Source organism: Porcisia hertigi, chromosome 31 (assembly GCF_017918235.1).
Source record: "Porcisia hertigi strain C119 chromosome 31, whole genome shotgun sequence".
In the NCBI taxonomy this organism is placed as follows: Eukaryota; Euglenozoa; class Kinetoplastea; order Trypanosomatida; family Trypanosomatidae; genus Porcisia; species Porcisia hertigi.
The window spans coordinates 97,258-115,690 of NC_090590.1; the positions used below are offsets into that span (position 1 = coordinate 97,258).

Here is an 18,433-nt window from a genome sequence, read left to right on the forward strand (position 1 = left end):
ATCTCAATGTCGCACCCCCCCCCTCCCCCGCACGTTGAAATACACCGTCGTACGGAGGGGTCAGCAGTCACGGGTGCAACCATTACCGGTGGGAGGGGGGGGATCAGAGAGAAGAGAGAGAGAGCAGGCGGACAATGCACGTAAAAGAGAGCTCAAAAAGAAATCGAAAAGGGAGGGTAGTTCGTCGGCATCCCGTACCGTTTTTTTTTTCGTCCTGTGCTCGCCTCTCTGAGCAGAAGTGAGCGAGTCATGAAGATGGCAGCAGCCCTCCTCCCCACCGCCGCACCCCAAGTCCCTTCGCCCGCAAAGCGGGTCCGAGGGACCAGAAGTGGAGGAGGGCTACGAAGGCGTCACACGCACACTTCGCACGCTTCGCTCAGCGGCATCGCGGTGGCTACGCCCCTTCCAACTTGAGCAGCCCCCGATTCAAGTACGCACACACCCGGGGAAAGTCAGAGGTGGTGGAGAGAGACGTTAGAGGCGCTCCTCAAGCAGCCAGCAGTACCGCTGAGAGAGAGGGAAGGGGACGAAAACGGAAGGAAACGCAAGACCGTGGGATTATGTGCCATATGCAGGACTCCCCCAAAATCTCCTTACCCGAATGGGGCGCGAAAAAAAGGGAGGGGGGACACGGAGGTGCGGGGGTGCGTGGGGGGGCGCAGCAACATGAGTGGAAAAAAAAAGTGGAGCGCGCAAACGAAAGGGAGTTGAGTAAACTGTCAGTTGAGCTTAGACATTTACCGCTGTTTCGTTGCTTCTGGGTTCTTCCTCGCCTCGCGTTTTGTATCGAGCAGCCAGCAGTGGCATCCTCACACTTCACGAGGTACACGAAAGGTGGATTATACACGAGAGAGAGGCAGCACCTCAGCTGATCCGCCTCTCCTTCCTCTCCCCGCGCAAGCGGCCCTGGCGTCATTCGTCACGCCAACACCCGTGCGCGGTATCCAGCTGGAGTGTCCCTTTCATCGGACTCTCTCTCTTTTTATACTCTCGATTGCAGCAGACGCCCCTCACTTTTCAAAAAAAAGGAATCAATACAAAAAACGGTGGAAGGGTGGGGGCGAAGAGGCTCCGGTGTGTGTGGAGCGCATGTCGCAGCCAGTGCCAACAAGAGAGAGAAAAGCAAAACAAAACAAAGAAAAAAGCACAAAATCGAAATTAGTGGAAAAAAAACATGCACAACACAGGCAAAACACAAAAACAAAAAAAGACGAGGGAAGGGTGGTTAACTGAGGTCGAGTAGAAAGTGGGGGGGAGAGAGGGGGGGAGGGTACAGGGGGGGCACATTGTCAGCTGAATGCCGACACGAGTGAAGAACGCGTGGGTGGGAGGATGAGCGGGTAGTCAGAAAGGTACGCGCCGTGCCTCCTGAGGAGGAGTGCGAAACCGCGTGCTCTGCGAGGAGCAGCTGTGCAAGCCTCCACCTCCGCCCACACCCTATACCGTCTCTCTTTTTATACTCTCGATTGCAGCAGACGCCCCTCACTTTTCAAAAAAAAGGAATCAATACAAAAAACGGTGGAAGGGTGGGGGCGAAGAGGCTCCGGTGTGTGTGGAGCGCATGTCGCAGCCAGTGCCAACAAGAGAGAGAAAAGCAAAACAAAACAAAGAAAAGAGCACAAAATCGAAATTAGTGGAAAAAAAACATGCACAACACAGGCAAAACACAAAAACAAAAAAGACGAGGGAAGGGTGGTTAACTGAGGTCGAGTAGAAAGTGGGGGAGAGGGGGAGGGTACAGGGGGGCACATTGTCAGCTGAATGCCGACACGAGTGAAGAACGCGTGGGTGGGAGGATGAGCGGGTAGTCAGAAAGGTACGCGCCGTGCCTCCTGAGGAGGAGTGCGAAACCGCGTGCTCTGCGAGGAGCAGCTGTGCAAGCCTCCACCTCCGCCCACACCCTATACCGTCTCTCTTTTTATACTCTCGATTGCAGCAGACGCCCCTCACTTTTCAAAAAAAAGGAATCAATACAAAAAACGGTGGAAGGGTGGGGGCGAAGAGGCTCCGGTGTGTGTGGAGCGCATGTCGCAGCCAGTGCCAACAAGAGAGAGAAAAGCAAAACAAAACAAAGAAAAAAGCACAAAATCGAAATTAGTGGAAAAAAAACATGCACAACACAGGCAAAACACAAAAACAAAAAAAGACGGGGGAAGGGTGGTTAACCCGAGGTCGAGTAGAAAGTGGGGGGAGAGAGGGGGGAAGGGAGAGAAAAAAACAACAGAAATGCGAAATAAAGGTACGATGTAGAACTCATGTAGGCACTGTGCTCCTATGGAGTAGGGGGCACCAATAGAACACATGTTTCCGCGGAGATATCCTCAGAGAAGAAAATGTGTTCTCGATTTTACGCATCGGGAAACCCAGGAAGCACAACCACGGCACGATGCCCACACGAATTAAGCCACATACCCACCCCTGGGCGCACAGGTGCACACACAAGCTCAGAGATTTTAACATATACATTCGCATAATTAATGGACACGAAAAGACAAATCTATGAGATTGAGTGACACAGATTTGGGATTTAGGGGTTCCACGACGCAGCGATCCCTCCCTTTCCGCACGACATAGGCTCTACCGATCTCGGCTGCACTTTGCTTTCGATTGTCGTCGAGCTTTGATGCCGTTGCAGTCTGATGCTGGTGTTGTGACTTCACTCTGCTCAGGCTGCACTGCTGGACAGACGACGGAAACGAGACCACCAGCCGACAAGTGGTGAAGCGCATCGACACGTACGCCAGGTGCCCTAAATCTCACCGTAGATCGAAGCGGCTGTACCCCACACCACGCCGAACACACCGACGATGAGCAGGCAGTACGTCGTCAAGTAGTGGAACCACCCCACCGACGACAGCGACCAGTTGCCGGCGTACATCACCATGAGAGAGGGGTAAATAAAGCCGATGAAGCCGCCAGAGAAGCCACCAACGAGACCGAAAGCGACTTTGATATTCGGGATGAACAGACCCGCGATCAGCGCGAGGAACGCCATGGTGCCGCACACGCACGCGTTCTTCCACCACGCAATCGCCTCTACGTCCACGCGCACGCAGTGATAGATGGCGTCACGAACCGGGATCATATGCAGGCCGAAACCAACGCAGAGCTTCAACAGGAGTCCGACGTACCCAACGCACATCATGGGGTCCCTCATCGGGTGGTATTGCTTCAGTGCAGAGCCTTTTATCGCAACGCCGAAGTCCAGGTAGCCGAAGAGCCCTGCGAAGAAGTACAGCACAAACACGATACCAACCGCAACGGAGGCACCACATGTGAGGCGCAGTGGCGTGGGCTTCGCCATCTCGGCGTAGCTCTCGTACGCGTTCAGCTGCGAGAGAAAGGCGAACATAAACGCAGACATTCCGGCAACCGCTTCGTTGCCCGTTGTGACCATCCTGATCTCCGGGCGCGGATCCGCACGAAGACCGTTTTGCGCACTGTGCACCACCATGGCGATGACAAAGTACACTATAAACATGATGGCGACGCAGGAGAAGTAGCGCAGCGAGTTGATCTCCTTTGGCAGGCACAGCGGCAGCATGAACACGAGCCACACGAGAGAGGTCAGCAGGCGCAGGCCCCAGATGTTCTGCAGTAGCGCCGGCGTCTTGTCCGAGTCCTCCGCGAACGCCGTCAAAATATCCTTCAGCGAGATGATATACGACACCTCTGCACCGAAGCTCAGGAGCCACATGCAGAATGCAAGGAAGTAGTCCGCGCCGGGGCCGAGGAGCGTGCGCACAATCTGCTCGTAGTTACGCAGACCAGTCTTGGTGCCTACCTGGCCCAGTAAGTAGTAGGAATACACGCTGAGATAGGCGATGCCGACCATGTACAGAATTCCCATCACCAAACCCGAAGCATTGAAGGCGAAGGGCAGCGCAATAATGCCAGCGCCAATGGAAGAGCTGGCCAGGTTCATACCCGTGGCGAGCAGGCCGCCGTAGGGCATGACGTGGTTCAAGTACTTCTGAAACACGTTCGCCGGGATGCGGCGGCGGGCCACACGATCCGCGCGAATCTCGTCCTGCATCTGGATCCAGCGCTTTGGGTGGTACTGCGAGAAGTCGTGCGGGTCCGGCGTCTCAACGGAGGTCGTTACCTCCACTCCGTTCATCTCTGTTTTGGTTTGACCTTGAAGGACACCTGTGTCAAACTCAGGGCGTAGGGTGAACGTCTCCATTTGTCCTTGCGTCTCCGCAGACTGTCGTTGGTGCTTTTCAAAGGGATTTGCTGACTCGCTGTCCATTGTGCGGCGTTGGCGCGATGCCTGGGAGATCAACGAGGTGAGCGATGTCAGTAGAACTGGTGATTTCGAGAAATACGGGCTTCGATTGCAGTGACGTTGTTACGGTGGTGGGGCGGTGGATGATCGAAGAGTCTTTAGTAGGGCAGGTGCAACGGTGGTTGGCTCTGTGCGCTCATGTGCGCATGGAGGCATTTTTTTGTTGGGAGGAGGTGTGCAGGTGTGCAGGTGTGCATGCGTGCGTGCGTGTGTGTGTGTGTGTGTGTGTGTGTGTGTGACCAGAAGTGATTAGTGGAGCGATGAACAACAACAGTGAAGGCGCGGAGAGGGAGGGAAAGGAAGGGGGCAGTGAGACAGAGGGTGTGGGAGAGGAGACACAGAGATAAGGAAAACATTTCCACGCGCAAATTTGGGGAGTAGAGGAGGTCAGGACGGAAGAGGTGAAGAGAGAGGAGGGGGAAGGCGCGGCATCGATGCCCTACGCAACCGCCTCTTGCGGTGTTAGGCATGCCATGGGAGCTCTCCTCCTGGTGCACCACTCCACAGGTACACACACAGACACGAAGGCAGCCGTGCTCACAGGCTCTTCCTCCTGTAGTGCGAGGCGGTGGGTCCACACGCATCCAAGAAATGCCAACACGATGCTGAGAGCACCGCCCATTATTGGCTCAGTTGTAGTCGAGGGACGTGTACGTCACCGGAGATTTGGCTGCCTTTTTTTTTTATTGTGCCCCTTTCTTCTCTGGTACGGTTGTTGCAAAAGGAGAGGCGGTAGAATGGACGAGTCAATCGAGGGATGGTGTGCTTATCGCTTCGAGCGGAACAGGGGGATACACAAATCTGGTGAGGGAATACTTCGAGTGGAGACACAAGCGGATAACTCTGCTACCGTGAAAAGTAGAGAAGCGCTTCATTGGTTTCCCACATAACAAATTTTCTGTCCTGTGATTTGGCGTCAGGGAAGGGGGGAGAGGGCTTCCTGCTCAAAGCGAGAGGCGAATATGCAGACTCTGAGCACAATCGAGTGACACCCCTCATACCCTCCTCCATAAATAACACGCACACACGCACACACTGAGAAACACATGGTGTGAGATGGAGAGACAAACCAACACAGAACCACGGACTAGGCTTCCGTTGCTGCTGTGGGTAGTTCAAAAAAAAAGGGAGAGGGGGGGTAAAACCCCCTGCTTGACTGCTACCAGTACACCGATTGGGTGCATCGAATCATCAGCCCACACACACAAAAAAAAGAGTGAAGTGCGTGAGGAGGGCGGAAGGGGGAGGAGGAGGGGAGGAGGAGGAGGAGGGGGGAGGGGGGGAGGAGGAGGAGGAGGGGAGGGGAGGCAGGATATCATATAGGTACGGGGGGGAGGTACGTCATTGAACCCGTGGATCTCAATGGATCCATTTCACCACTAATACCTCAGTAATCAAACCGGGGCAGTCACGGCTCATCCATCCGCTGCGGTGCAGCCGATTACAGCCCGGTCCGTCTAGGGCAAGCTGCCATTGGTCAATGCGTCCAGTCATGCGTCTCAGGCCTTTGCTCGTCCTCCGTCGCCCCGTCTCGGTCGGTGCCATGGGAGGGGGACGAGCTCAGACGACTGGCCCAAAATCTGCTGCAGCGGGTGACACGCAAGTGTGAGAGCGTGGCTGCAGGGTCACTCCGCCCTCGCGTCAATCCGCGCGCCCTGCGGCACGAAGGGTTCCTTTGAGTGCATGGTGCTTTAATAGAAATACATGCCGAAGCAGCACGGAGCCCACCGTGTATCGTTCAAAGTGAACAAGAGGAAGGGAGGGAGGGGGGCCGCAGGCATCGAAACACGGAAAGGGGAGCCTGCGCACTTGTGAGGGAAAATCCCTACGCAGATCACTTCTTGCGTGATCATAACGTGAAACGACGCGAGCCACGGTCCTGGTGCAGTGCCCGATTTCTTGAAGAGTATGTCGGGCGCCATAGCGGGTAAGCCTCTCACCAAAAGCGACAGGAGAGTGGAAACTCTGGACACAGGAGTGAGGCGTGGAGAGGGAGAGGCCACCATCGCACTGAAAGAGAGAAGAGAGAGAAGGGCAACCCATCATCGGCGTTCCATGATGTCACTGTCTGTCCGACCGCTGCTGAAGGAATGCAAAATATCCGGGGCAGTTGCTCGTGCAGACCTGGGCAACCACGACTTTCTGCGGCCCAGGAAGACCCGCCACGCGCTTTGGTATATACTGGGCTACCACGGCAAAGTGGCGACTGCCTTTGGATGTCTCATCACAGACGGCGCTCTTGAGGATACGGGTTTGAAGCCTACATCCAGTCACCGATTTCGCAACCAATACAGTGGCGACAGCTTCCCTGTCTTGACAGATTTTGCAAGCCCACTACCGTTGTCAATGCAGTCCCATGGTCTCGGCCCCTTATCCCCCCCCCCCAAACAAACAAACAAAAAATTTAGCACGAACCAAAAATAATGGAGGGGTATATATATATACATATATATTTAAACAGAGGGGGAGGGAGCGGGGGCGATAGGGGGCGGCAGCACGCGAGACGGTCCGGTGGCGCGATGATGTGTACTCCTCCAATAAGTCAAAATGTACTGTTCATCTCCGCTGCAGCCCCCCCCGCCTCATTCATCGCCTCCCCCCCCTTGTCAAGGAAGAGGGGCAGGGGAGGGGGGAGGGGGGAGGAGTACAACTCGTGTGCAATGCCTCTGTAGTAACAGTCGCACGTGCCACAAGATGATGATGGCAGCGAATGTGTGTGTGTGTGGGGGGGGGGGGTTAAGAGAAGAAGCGAGGGCGGATATATTCAAATTGAGCATAAGCTGCCGTGATCGGCTTTTCCCATAAACAGAAACGACTGACAGGGCTGGCAGTGGTGGCGGCGGTGATACGCGCGGATTAATGTTGAATCTGGCTGTGTACTCCCCTCGTGAGAAAATGTGATACGCCGCCTTGAGTTGGAGTGCGCAGGGGAGTGAGGGTGGCGGGAAATACGACCACAAGAGGCACGTTCTTTGACACACGGTGAAGGTTGCGGTGTTTACAACATTTAATCAAGTACTGTTATAATCGACAAAACACAACATCCACGATGAAAATCGTAAAGAACAGAAAAGAAAGCTGTTGTTCACTCTTCCTCACCACTTCTCAGACAAAGATGCGTCGTCCGGACTCCTGCGCTTTAACATTGGTCCTCCTGCAGCCGCAGATAACTTTCCCTCTTTCTTCTCAGGAGAAGCTCGAGTAAACGAGTTCACACACACACACACACACACACACACACAAAGATATTACAACACACACATCCGGGATCGCATGTTCCACTTCTTTCCTCTGGTTTACTTTTGCTTTGCATTTTTTTTTTTGCAAGCCCCGCATGTTTCTTTCCGATATTGCAGTTGAGCGTTGTTTGTGTGGTGTCTTGGCCACCGTCCTCGGGTGACGCGCGCGTAGTAAAGATGAACAACAGAAAAGTCGCGCACGTGCACACACACACACGGGGCCGAGCAGACCACACTCTTCCGATATCACTGCATGCTTAGATATATATAGGAAAAAATGACATGAGCATACGTGTACACACACATAAAAGCAATACGTCGCAATGGGGGGGGGGGGGGCAGGGGTGGACATCCACAATTCACTGCCGATAGGGAGGCAAAAGGCGCAGAGACACGAAAGGAGGGAGAAGGAGGGAAAATGTTAGATGAGAAGGGGGGACTGTTGTAAAAAAGGGAATGGAGGAGGAGGAGAGGAGAGAGGGGGGGGTGAAGAGGCCAAACGGGCCCCCACGAGCGGGTTGACCGCCACCCGCGCCAGCCTGTGAGGCGTAGGGCGGCATCGGGGCGTTTACGAGAAGGTAGAAAACAACAGTTTCACAGAGGCGAGAGCAGAACAAACAACAAAAAACAAAAACAGGGCACAGCGGGGGGCGATGCGCCGCTGGGAAGAGGAGTAGCGGGCGAATTTATATATATATATATATATATAGAAACACATTAAATTGCGGGGGGAAAGAAGGAGAGAGAAACGAGAAGACGACACATTTCCAATTGGTTGTTTGTTTTTTTTTTTTTGGTGGCGCGGCGCTTCGCTTCTCTCCCTCTCGCACTTTTATTGCTCGTGCTTCCCCCTCGCGAGGAATCGTCACCATCACTGTCTTCACTTCCCCCTTCTTCCCCTCTTGTCCTCTCCCCTCCCCTACACACCCAGAGAGAGTGTTCCGCTCGAAATGGGAAACGGGGGGGTGGGGGGCGAGGGAGGGGGACACGACGCATGGGAAAAAGAAAAAGAGCCCGTGCACAAACTGCCCTCCTTTGACGCTGGAGCAACTCACGTTGAACTTGTGGTTTAGCTCGCTTTGAAAGCCGCATTCCGAAGAAAAGCGACGGCGTCTGAGCGCAACTGCGCACAGCATCACGGGGGGAGGGGGGGACGTCCTCCTACTCAGCCTCCCATTGAAGAGGAGGGTGTGCCGAGCAAAGACGGGGTGAAAGTCGTCGGGGTTTCCGCGGCCGACCTTCACCGAAGCACGTACGCAGCCGACACACAGACAACCCACACCACACACCTACTCAAGCGCGCAGAAATCCAAGGCGTCACCCGTAAAGAGCAGCAGAAACAAGGCAACGACAGAAGAGGACCCACGGCAGCGCTGGGAGTAAGGAGGGGAGGAGAGCGGCAAAACCGCCCACCCCCCTCTCCCGACAGGAGGGGGGAAAAAAAAAGCACACGAAACACGGAGTTGAGGAAACATCTATGCGCATGGGGGTGGACCACCAGAGAAGCGAAGGGAGGACACGATGTTGCGTCTCTCCCCCTTTTTCCATCCTCTCCGCGCGCTCAACCTCTCAACACACAAACGTTTCGATGCAAGAAAAAAAAACACGAAAACAAAAGGGGAATGAGAAAAAAAAATGTGCAAACACCGACACACACAGAAGTGGCAAACACCACAAACCCTTCCTTCCCTTTTTTGTTCTTCTCTTCATGCAGGGGTGTGTAGATGCACACACACATGTGTGTGTGTGGTGGAAATGCAGAAAGAAAACGTACGCGCACTTCTCATGTTTACGAGGCCTCCCGCCCTCACTGACCTCTTTGTCGGTGAACAGAATTTTTAAAATGCCCCTCCCTGGACCAGTAGAAGAGGTGAAGCCAAAAAAAGACAGAAACTCACAAAGATAAACACCCCCAGCGCACAGAATCAGCAGCAAAGTGTGTTCGCACCAATACGAGCGCAGTGCACGCCGGGGCTTCCGCCGCCCGAGAAACCCGCTTAATGGAGAAAAGAGAAAAAAAAAGAAACCCGAGAGATTGCCCATTAAAATAAACAAAGAGGGCTTAAAAAAAAATTATGTCTTCGCACAACAGCGAGGGAAGTCAGTCGTGAAAAATATGAAGGGGTAATCGGATAGAACGCACAAACAAATAGCACAGAGTAGGCGGTGCCACGCATCCCGGTGAGCAGCTCCCTCCCCAGGAAGCAGGTCTAGTGAGTCACTTCTCCCCCACCCCCCGCCAAACAGCGCCGCCACCGTCACCCTTCAGTTTTCCCCGTCCTGTTTCACGCTCAAATCTCACCGTAGATCGAAGCGGCTGTACCCCACACCACGCCGAACACACCGACGATGAGCAGGCAGTACGTCGACAAGTAGTGGAACCACCCCACCGACGACAGCGACCAGTTGCCGGCGTACATCACCATGAGAGAGGGGTAAATAAAGCCGATGAAGCCGCCAGAGAAGCCACCAACGAGACCGAAAACAACTTTGATGTTCGGGATGAACAGACCCGCGATCAGCGAGAGGAGCGCCATGGTGCCGCACACGCACGCGTTCTTCCACCACGCAATCACCTCTACGTCCACGCGCACGCAGTGATAGATGGCGTCACGAACCGGGATCATATGCAGGCCGAAACCAACGCAGAGCTTGAACAGGAGACCGGCGTACCCAACGCCCATCATGGGGTCCCTCACCGGGTGGTACTGCTTCAGTGCAGTATCGCTCGCCTCAGCACCGAAGTCCAGGTAGCCGAACAGCCCTGCAAACATATACAGCACAAACACGATAACGACCGAGAGGGCAGAAGCCACCGTGAGGCGCAGCGGCGTGGGCCTCGCCATCTCGGCGTAGCTCTCGTACGCGTTCAGCTGCGAGAGAAAGGCGAACATAAACGTGGCCATTCCGGCAACCGCTTCGTTGCCCGTTGTGACCATCCTGATCTCCGGGCGCGGATCCGCACGAAGACCGTTTTGCGCACTGTGCACCACCATGGCAATGACAAAGTACACTATGAACACAACCGCGGCGCAGGAGAAGTAGCGCAGCGAGTTGATCTCCTTTGGCAGGCACAGCGGCAGCATGAACACGAGCCACACGAGAGAGGTCAGCAGGCGCAGGCCCCAGATGTTCTGCAGTAGCGCCGGCGTCTTGTCCGAGTCCTCCGCAAACGCCGTCAAAATATCCTTCACTGATATCATGTACGACACCTCGCCACCGAAGCTGAGAAGCCACATGCAGAATGCAAGCAAGTAGTCCGCGCCGGGGCCGAGGAGCGTGCGCACAATCTGCTCGTAGTTGCGCAGACCAGTCTTGGTGCCAGCCTGGCCCAGCAAGTAGTAGGAATACACGCTGAGATAGGCGATGCCGACCATGTACACAATGCCCATCACCAAACCTGAGGCCTTGAAGGCGAAAGGCAGCGCGATAATGCCAGCGCCAATGGAGGAGCTGGCCAGAGTGAGACCCGTGGCGAGCAGGCCGCCGTAGGGCATGACACGGTCGAAGTACTTCTGAAACACGTTCGCCGGGATGCGGCGGCGGGCCACACGATCCGCGCGAATCTCGTCCTGCATCTGGATCCAGCGCTTTGGGTCGTACTGCGAGAAGTCGTGCGGGTCCGGCGTCTCAACGGAGGTCGTTACCTCCATTCCGTTCATAGAGTACTCTGTCCCCGCAGCCATCTTCATACCCCCGCTTGAGTGGGCTGACTCCTTGCGGGCTTGCGCACCCGCGGGCCGATGATCCTCTGCATATGGATCATTGCATTCCGAGGAATTCATGTTGCTGACTGTGTATCTCTGCTGCGAAGGCGGTGTCGGGTCTTGGGCGGCGGCACAGCAGTGTGGGACTGTAGAGAAGATGGAGAGGGAGGTGCTGGCCCAGAAAGTTGCTCCTCTCAAGAGGCTAATACAGGCACGTTCGTCGGCCCTCGCGTGACGGCTAGACCTGTTTGCTTGACAGTGAGCGTGGACGCCCGCGGGTACTCGGCGTAGCGTGGGAGGCGGGAACAGGATGGGGGCTCAAGTGTGCGCCTCTGGATGTGCTGAGCGTGGTGTATGTGCGGAAAATGTTCTGTCGGTTTCCTTCTGTTTAGCACGACAGGGAAGGGAAGAACGCACGTATCGGGAAGGGGGAGGGGGACCGCGCGTCTTGATGGGACGTTTGTGAGGGGGGGACCGAATGTTCTTCGCCTGCCGGGGACGCGAAGGAAATATCGTACTGTCGTGGAGAGTCGCTTCAACCAGGATTACTGTAGTGTTTGTCATGATCCATGGCGTTGTAGGCATACGTGCGCGTGGGCGGGTTTATTGAGGTTGCGCAGGACAGGATCGAAAGAGCGGTGTTACAGAACAGCGGAGAGGTAGAAAGTGGGGAGGGAAGAGAGGAGGGAGGTGCAGCCAGTGCCCGACGCACCCGGGATGCTCACCAGGGTGAGTGGGAGGGGCGATGCCACGGACTTCACACATCCGCATTAAGCAAGCCATTGGAAGGAAAAGGGGGAGGGACGGCGTGAAGAGAAGCGACGGTATTCAGCCGCACGAAACACAAGCCAGCGAAAGCCGCCCGCACCTCAACACAGCCCCCGCATATCCCCCCCACCCCCACCCTCACTGCACAGACACCGACAGACAGGTGCCTGTAAACACCAGCACTGCGCAGAGCTGTGCAGTACATCCAGTTGACAGCCGCGAGGTGGGGCAGCGGCTCAAAAAAAGGGGGACCAAGAGCGGCGTGCGTTGCCGACGGTCTCATGTTTCCGTGTGTGCGTGTGTCCCTGTGTGTGTGCGTGTGGTCGTGTGTACGTCAGAGAGCGGTCACGGATACACAACTCGTGTGCATGTCCGTGAGCACTTTCCTCTCGGATTCCGCGGGTGGAGATGCACTGCGGTGGGCGAACAGGTAAACACGTGCGACCAGTCCTCTGGCGTCGCCAGTTTGGAAAGGAGGAGCACGCCAACCCTTTTCTGGAGGCGACGTCGCCAATGACTCCTTCTACTTTTGAGTCCGCCTACCTGACACGCGCACACCATCCCCGGGCACCCGATATCTATAGACGCGGGTACACCACGGGCTCCTCTATCCCTCATGTACAGTGCATGCGTGGGTTAGTCAAGCACAACTAAAGTCACATACACAGCAGTACGTGCGTTGATGCGCCAGCGCCCACACCTTGCGGCCTTGTCCCTGTCTCGGTGCGCCCATGCGGACACGAGATGTGCTGTCAGCGCCACCCATCACACCGATTACCCTTCCCCTCTTTTCCGTTTCTGAGCACCTTTCTTGGGCTTCCATCGTCCTCATCAAGATTAGCGAGGAGGAGGAGGAGGGGTAGAAGAAAGGGAGAGGGAAAAGGGGAAGGGGAGGGGGAGGGGGACAGGCGCTGAGAGGAGGGAAAGCGCACGAGAGATCCCGATTGCCAGATAGTACACACACACACACACAAAGATATTACAACACACACATCCGGGATCGCATGTTCCACTTCTTTCCTCCGGTTTACTTTTGCTTTGCATTTTTTTTTTTGCAAGCTCCGCATGTTTCTTTCCGATATTGCAGTTGAGCGTTGTTTGTGTGGTGTCTTGGCCACCGTCCTCGGGTGACGCGCGCGTAGTAAAGATGAACAACAGAAAAGTCGCGCACGTGCACACACACACACACACACGGGGCCGAGCAGACCACACTCTTCCGATATCACTGCATGCTTAGATATATATAGGAAAAAATGACATGAGCATACGTGTACACACACATAAAAGCAATACGTCGCAATGGGGGGGGGGGGGCAGGGGGGGACATCCACAATTCACTGCCGACAGGGAGGCAAAGGCGCAGAGACACGAAAGGAGGGAGAAGGGGGGAAAATGTTAGATGAGAAAGGGACTGTTGTAAAAAAGGGAATGGAGGAGAGGGGGGGGGTGAAGAGGCCGAAAGGGCCGCCACGAGCGGGTTGACCGCCACCCGCGCCAGCCTGTGAGGCGTAGGGCGGCATCGGGGCGTTTACGAGAAGGTAGAAAACAACAGTTTCACAGAGGCGAGAGCAGAACAAACAACAAAAAACAAAAACAGGGCACAGCGGGGGGCGATGCGCTGCTGGGAAGAGGAGTAGCGGGCGAATTTATATATATATATATAGAAACACATTAAATTGCGGGGAAAAGAAGGAGAGAGAAACGAGAAGACGACACATTTACAATTGGTTGTTTTTTTTTTTTGGTGGCGCGGCGCTTCGCTTCTCTCCCTCTCGCACTTTTATTGCTCGTGCTTCCCCCTCGCGAGGAATCGTCACCATCACTGTCTTCACTTCCCCCTTCTTCCCCTCTTGTCCTCTCCCCTCCCCTACACACCCAGAGAGAGTGTTCCGCTCGAAATGGGAAACGGGGGGGGGTGGGGGGCGAGGGAGGGGGACACGACGCATGGGAAAAAGAAAAAGAGCCCGTGCACAAACTGCCCTCCTTTGACGCTGGAGCAACTCACGTTGAACTTGTGGTTTAGCTCGCTTTGAAAGCCGCATTCCGAAGAAAAGCGACGGCGTCTGAGCGCAACTGCGCACAGCATCACGGGGGGGGGGGGGAGGGGGGAGGGGGGGACGTCCTCCTACTCAGCCTCCCATTGAAGAGGAGGGTGTGCCGAGCAAAGACGGGGTGAAAGTCGTCGAGGTTTCCGCGGCCGACGTTCACCGAAGCACGTACGCAGCCGACACACAGACAACCCACACCACACACCTACTCAAGCGCGCAGAAATCCAAGGCGTCACCCGTAAAGAGCAGCAGAAACAAGGCAACGACAGAAGAGGACCCACGGCAGCGCTGGGAGTAGGGAGGGGAGGGGAGCAGCAAAACCGCCCACCCCCCCCTCCCGACAGGAGGGGGAAAAAAAAAGCACACGAAACACGGAGTTGAGGAAACATCTATGCGCATGGGGGTGGACCACCAGAGAAGCGAAGGGAGGACACGACGTTGCGTCTCTCCCCCTTTTTCCATCCTCTCCGCGCGCTCAACCTCTCAACATACAAACGTTTCGATGCAAGAAAAAAAAAACACAAAAACAAAAGGGGAATGAGAAAAAAAAAATGTGCAAACACCGACACACACAGAAGTGGCAAACACCACAAACCCTCCCTTCCCTTTTTTGTTCTTCTCTTCATGCAGGGGTGTGTAGATGCACACACACATGTGTGTGTGGTGGAAATGCAGAAAGAAAACGTACGCGCACTTCTCATGTTTACGAGGCCTCCCGCCCTCACTGACCTCTTTGTCGGTGAACAGAATTTTAAAAATGCCCCTCCCTGTATCAGTAGAAGAAGTACAGCCAAAAAAAAAGACAGAAACTCACAAAGGTAAACCTCCAGCGCACAGAATCAGCAGCAAAGTGTGTTCGCACCAATACGAGCGCAGTGCACGCCGGGGATTCCGCCGCCCGAGAAACCCGCTTAATGGAGAAAAGAGAAAAAAAAAAGAAACCCGAGAGATTGCCCATTAAAATAAACAAAGAGGGCTTAAAAAAAAATTATGTCTTCGCACAACAGCGAGGGAAGTCAGTCGTGAAAAATATGAAGGGGTAATCGGATAGAACGCACAAACAAATAGCACAGAGTAGGCGGTGCCACGCATCCCGGTGAGCAGCTCCCTCCCCAGGAAGCAGGTCTAGTGAGTCACTTCTCCCCCACCCCCCGCCAAACAGCGCCGCCACCGTCACCCTTCAGTTTTCCCCGTCCTGTTTCACGCTCGAATCTCACCGTAGATCGAAGCGGCAGTACCCCACACCACGCCGAACACACCGACGATGAGCAGGCAGTACGTCGACAAGTAGTGGAACCACCCCACCGACGACAGCGACCAGTTGCCGGCGTACATCACCATGAGAGAGGGGTAAATAAAGCCGATGAAGCCGCCAGAGAAGCCACCAACGAGACCGAAAACAACTTTGATGTTCGGGATGAACAGACCCGCGATCAGCGAGAGGAACGCCATGGTGCCGCACACGCACGCGTTCTTCCACCACGCAATCGCCTCTACGTCCACGCGCACGCAGTGATAGATGGCGTCACGAACCGGGATCATATGCAGGCCAAAACCAACGCAGAGCTTGAACAGGAGTCCGGCGTACCCAACGCCCATCATGGGGTCCCTCACCGGGTGGTACTGCTTCAGTGCAGTATCGCTCGCCTCAGCACCGAAGTCCAGGTAGCCGAAGAGCCCTGCAAACATATACAGCACAAACACGATAGCGACCGAGAGGGCAGAAGCCACCGTGAGGCGCAGTGGCGTGGGCCTCGCCATCTCGGCGTAGCTCTCGTACGCGTTCAGCTGCGAGAGAAAGGCGAACATAAACGTGGCCATTCCGGCAACCGCTTCGTTGCCCGTTGTGACCATCCTGATCTCCGGGCGCGGATCCGCACGAAGACCGTTTTGCGCACTGTGCACCACCATGGCAATGACAAAGTACACTATGAACACAACCGCGGCGCAGGAGAAGTAGCGCAGCGAGTTGATCTCCTTTGGCAGGCACAGCGGCAGCATGAACACGAGCCACACGAGAGAGGTCAGCAGGCGCAGGCCCCAGATGTTCTGCAGTAGCGCCGGCGTCTTGTCCGAGTCCTCCGCAAACGCCGTCAAAATATCCTTCACTGATATCATGTACGACACCTCGCCACCGAAGCTGAGAAGCCACATGCAGAATGCAAGCAAGTAGTCCGCGCCGGGGCCGAGGAGCGTGCGCACAATCTGCTCGTAGTTGCGCAGACCAGTCTTGGTGCCAGCCTGGCCCAGCAAGTAGTAGGAATACACGCTGAGATAGGCGATGCCGACCATGTACACAATGCCCATCACCAAACCTGAGGCCTTGAAGGCGAAAGGCAGCGCGATAATGCCAGCGCCAATGGAGGAGCTGGCCAGAGTGAGACCCGTGGCGAGCAGGCCGCCGTAGGGCATGACACGGTCGAAGTACTTCTGAAACACGTTCGCCGGGATGCGGCGGCGGGCCACACGATCCGCGCGAATCTCGTCCTGCATCTGGATCCAGCGCTTTGGGTCGTACTGCGAGAAGTCGTGCGGGTCCGGCGTCTCAACGGAGGTCGTTACCTCCATTCCGTTCATAGAGTACTCTGTCCCCGCAGCCATCTTCATACCCCCGCTTGAGTGGGCTGACTCCTTGCGGGCTTGCGCACCCGCGGGCCGATGATCCTCTGCATATGGATCATTGCATTCCGAGGAATTCATGTTGCTGACTGTGTATCTCTGCTGCGAAGGCGGTGTCGGGTCTTGGGCGGCGGCACAGCAGTGTGGGACTGTAGAGAAGATGGAGAGGGAGGTGCTGGCCCAGAAAGTTGCTCCTCTCAAGAGGCTAATACAGGCACGTTCGTCGGCCCTCGCGTGACGGCTAGACCTGTTTGCTTGACAGTGAGCGTGGACGCCCGCGGGTACTCGGCGTAGCGTGGGAGGCGGGAACAGGATGGGGGCTCAAGTGTGCGCCTCTGGATGTGCTGAGCGTGGTGTATGTGCGGAAAATGTTCTGTCGGTTTCCTTCTGTTTAGCACGACAGGGAAGGGAAGAACGCACGTATCGGGAAGGGGGAGGGGGACCGCGCGTCTTGATGGGACGTTTGTGAGGGGGGACCGAATGTTCTTCGCCTGCCGGGGACGCGAAGGAAATATCGTACTGTCGTGGAGAGTCGCTTCAACCAGGATTACTGTAGTGTTTGTCATGATCCATGGCGTTGTAGGCATACGTGCGCGTGGGCGGGTTTATTGAGGTTGCGCAGGACAGGATCGAAAGAGCGGTGTTACAGAACAGCGGAGAGGTAGAAAGTGGGGAGGGAAGAGAGGAGGGAGGTGCAGCCAGTGCCCGACGCACCCGGGATGCTCACCAGGGTGAGTGGGAGGGGCGATGCCACGGACTTCACACATCCGCATTAAGCAAGCCATTGGAAGGAAAAGGGGGAGGGACGGCGTGAAGAGAAGCGACGGTATTCAGCCGCACGAAACACAAGCCAGCGAAAGCCGCCCGCACCTCAACACAGCCCCCGCATATCCCCCCCACCCCCACCCTCACTGCACAGACACCGACAGACAGGTGCCTGTAAACACCAGCACTGCGCAGAGCTGTGCAGTACATCCAGTTGACAGCCGCGAGGTGGGGCAGCGGCTCAAAAAAAGGGGGGACCAAGAGCGGCGTGCGTTGCCGACGGTCTCATGTTTCCGTGTGTGCGTGTGTCCCTGTGTGTGTGTGTGTGTGTGGTCGTGTGTACGTCAGAGAGCGGTCACGGATACACAACTCGTGTGCATGTCCGTGAGCACTTTCCTCTCGGATTCCGCGGGTGGAGATGCACTGCGGTGGGCGAGCAGGTAAACACGTGCGACCAGTCCTCGGCGTCGCCAGTTTGGAAAGGAGGAGCACGCCAACCCTTTTCTGGAGGCGACGTCGCCAATGACTCCTTCTACTTTTGAGTCCGCCTACCTGACACGCGCACACCATCCCCGGGCACCCGATATCCATAGACGCGGGTACACCACGGGCTCCTCTATCCCTCATGTACAGTGCATGCGTGGGTTAGTCAAGCACAACTAAAGTCACATGCACAGCAGTACGTGCGTTGATGCGCCAGCGCCCACACCTTGCGGCCTTGTCCCTGTCTCGGTGCGCCCATGCGGACACGAGATGTGCGGTTAGCGCCACCCATCACACCGATTACCCTCCCCCCCCTCCTTTTCCGTTTCTGAGCACCTCTCTTGGGCTTCCATCGTCCCCATCAAGATTAGCGAGGAGGAGGAGGAGGGGTAGAAGAAAGGGAGAGGGAAAAGGGGAAGGGGAGGGGGAGGGGGACAGGCGCTGAGAGGAGGGAAAGCGCACGAGAGATCCCGATTGCCAGATAGTACACACACACACACACACAAAGACATGAC

At 55.8% G+C, this 18,433-nt stretch overlaps 3 protein-coding genes across 3 annotated transcripts; all 3 read right to left on the reverse strand.

Annotated features, from left to right (window-relative positions):
* Positions 1 to 2,749: 2,749 nt before the first annotated feature.
* Positions 2,750 to 4,252, reverse strand: JKF63_03773 (uncharacterized protein; the record flags this gene model as incomplete). The annotated part of the gene is made up of 1 exon (XM_067899771.1): positions 2,750 to 4,252. One exon carries the CDS (start codon positions 4,250 to 4,252, stop codon positions 2,750 to 2,752), a length of 1,503 nt encoding a protein of 500 aa, XP_067754977.1.
* Positions 4,253 to 9,818: 5,566 nt separating this feature from the next.
* On the reverse strand, positions 9,819 to 11,189 carry JKF63_03774 (uncharacterized protein; the record flags this gene model as incomplete). The annotated part of the gene is made up of 1 exon (XM_067899772.1): positions 9,819 to 11,189. The coding sequence occupies one exon, from the start codon at positions 11,187 to 11,189 to the stop codon at positions 9,819 to 9,821; it is 1,371 nt and encodes a 456-aa protein (XP_067754978.1).
* Positions 11,190 to 15,251: 4,062 nt separating this feature from the next.
* On the reverse strand, positions 15,252 to 16,628 carry JKF63_03775 (uncharacterized protein; the record flags this gene model as incomplete). The annotated part of the gene is made up of 1 exon (XM_067899773.1): positions 15,252 to 16,628. The coding sequence occupies one exon, from the start codon at positions 16,626 to 16,628 to the stop codon at positions 15,252 to 15,254; it is 1,377 nt and encodes a 458-aa protein (XP_067754979.1).
* Between the last annotated feature and the right edge of the window lie 1,805 nt (positions 16,629 to 18,433).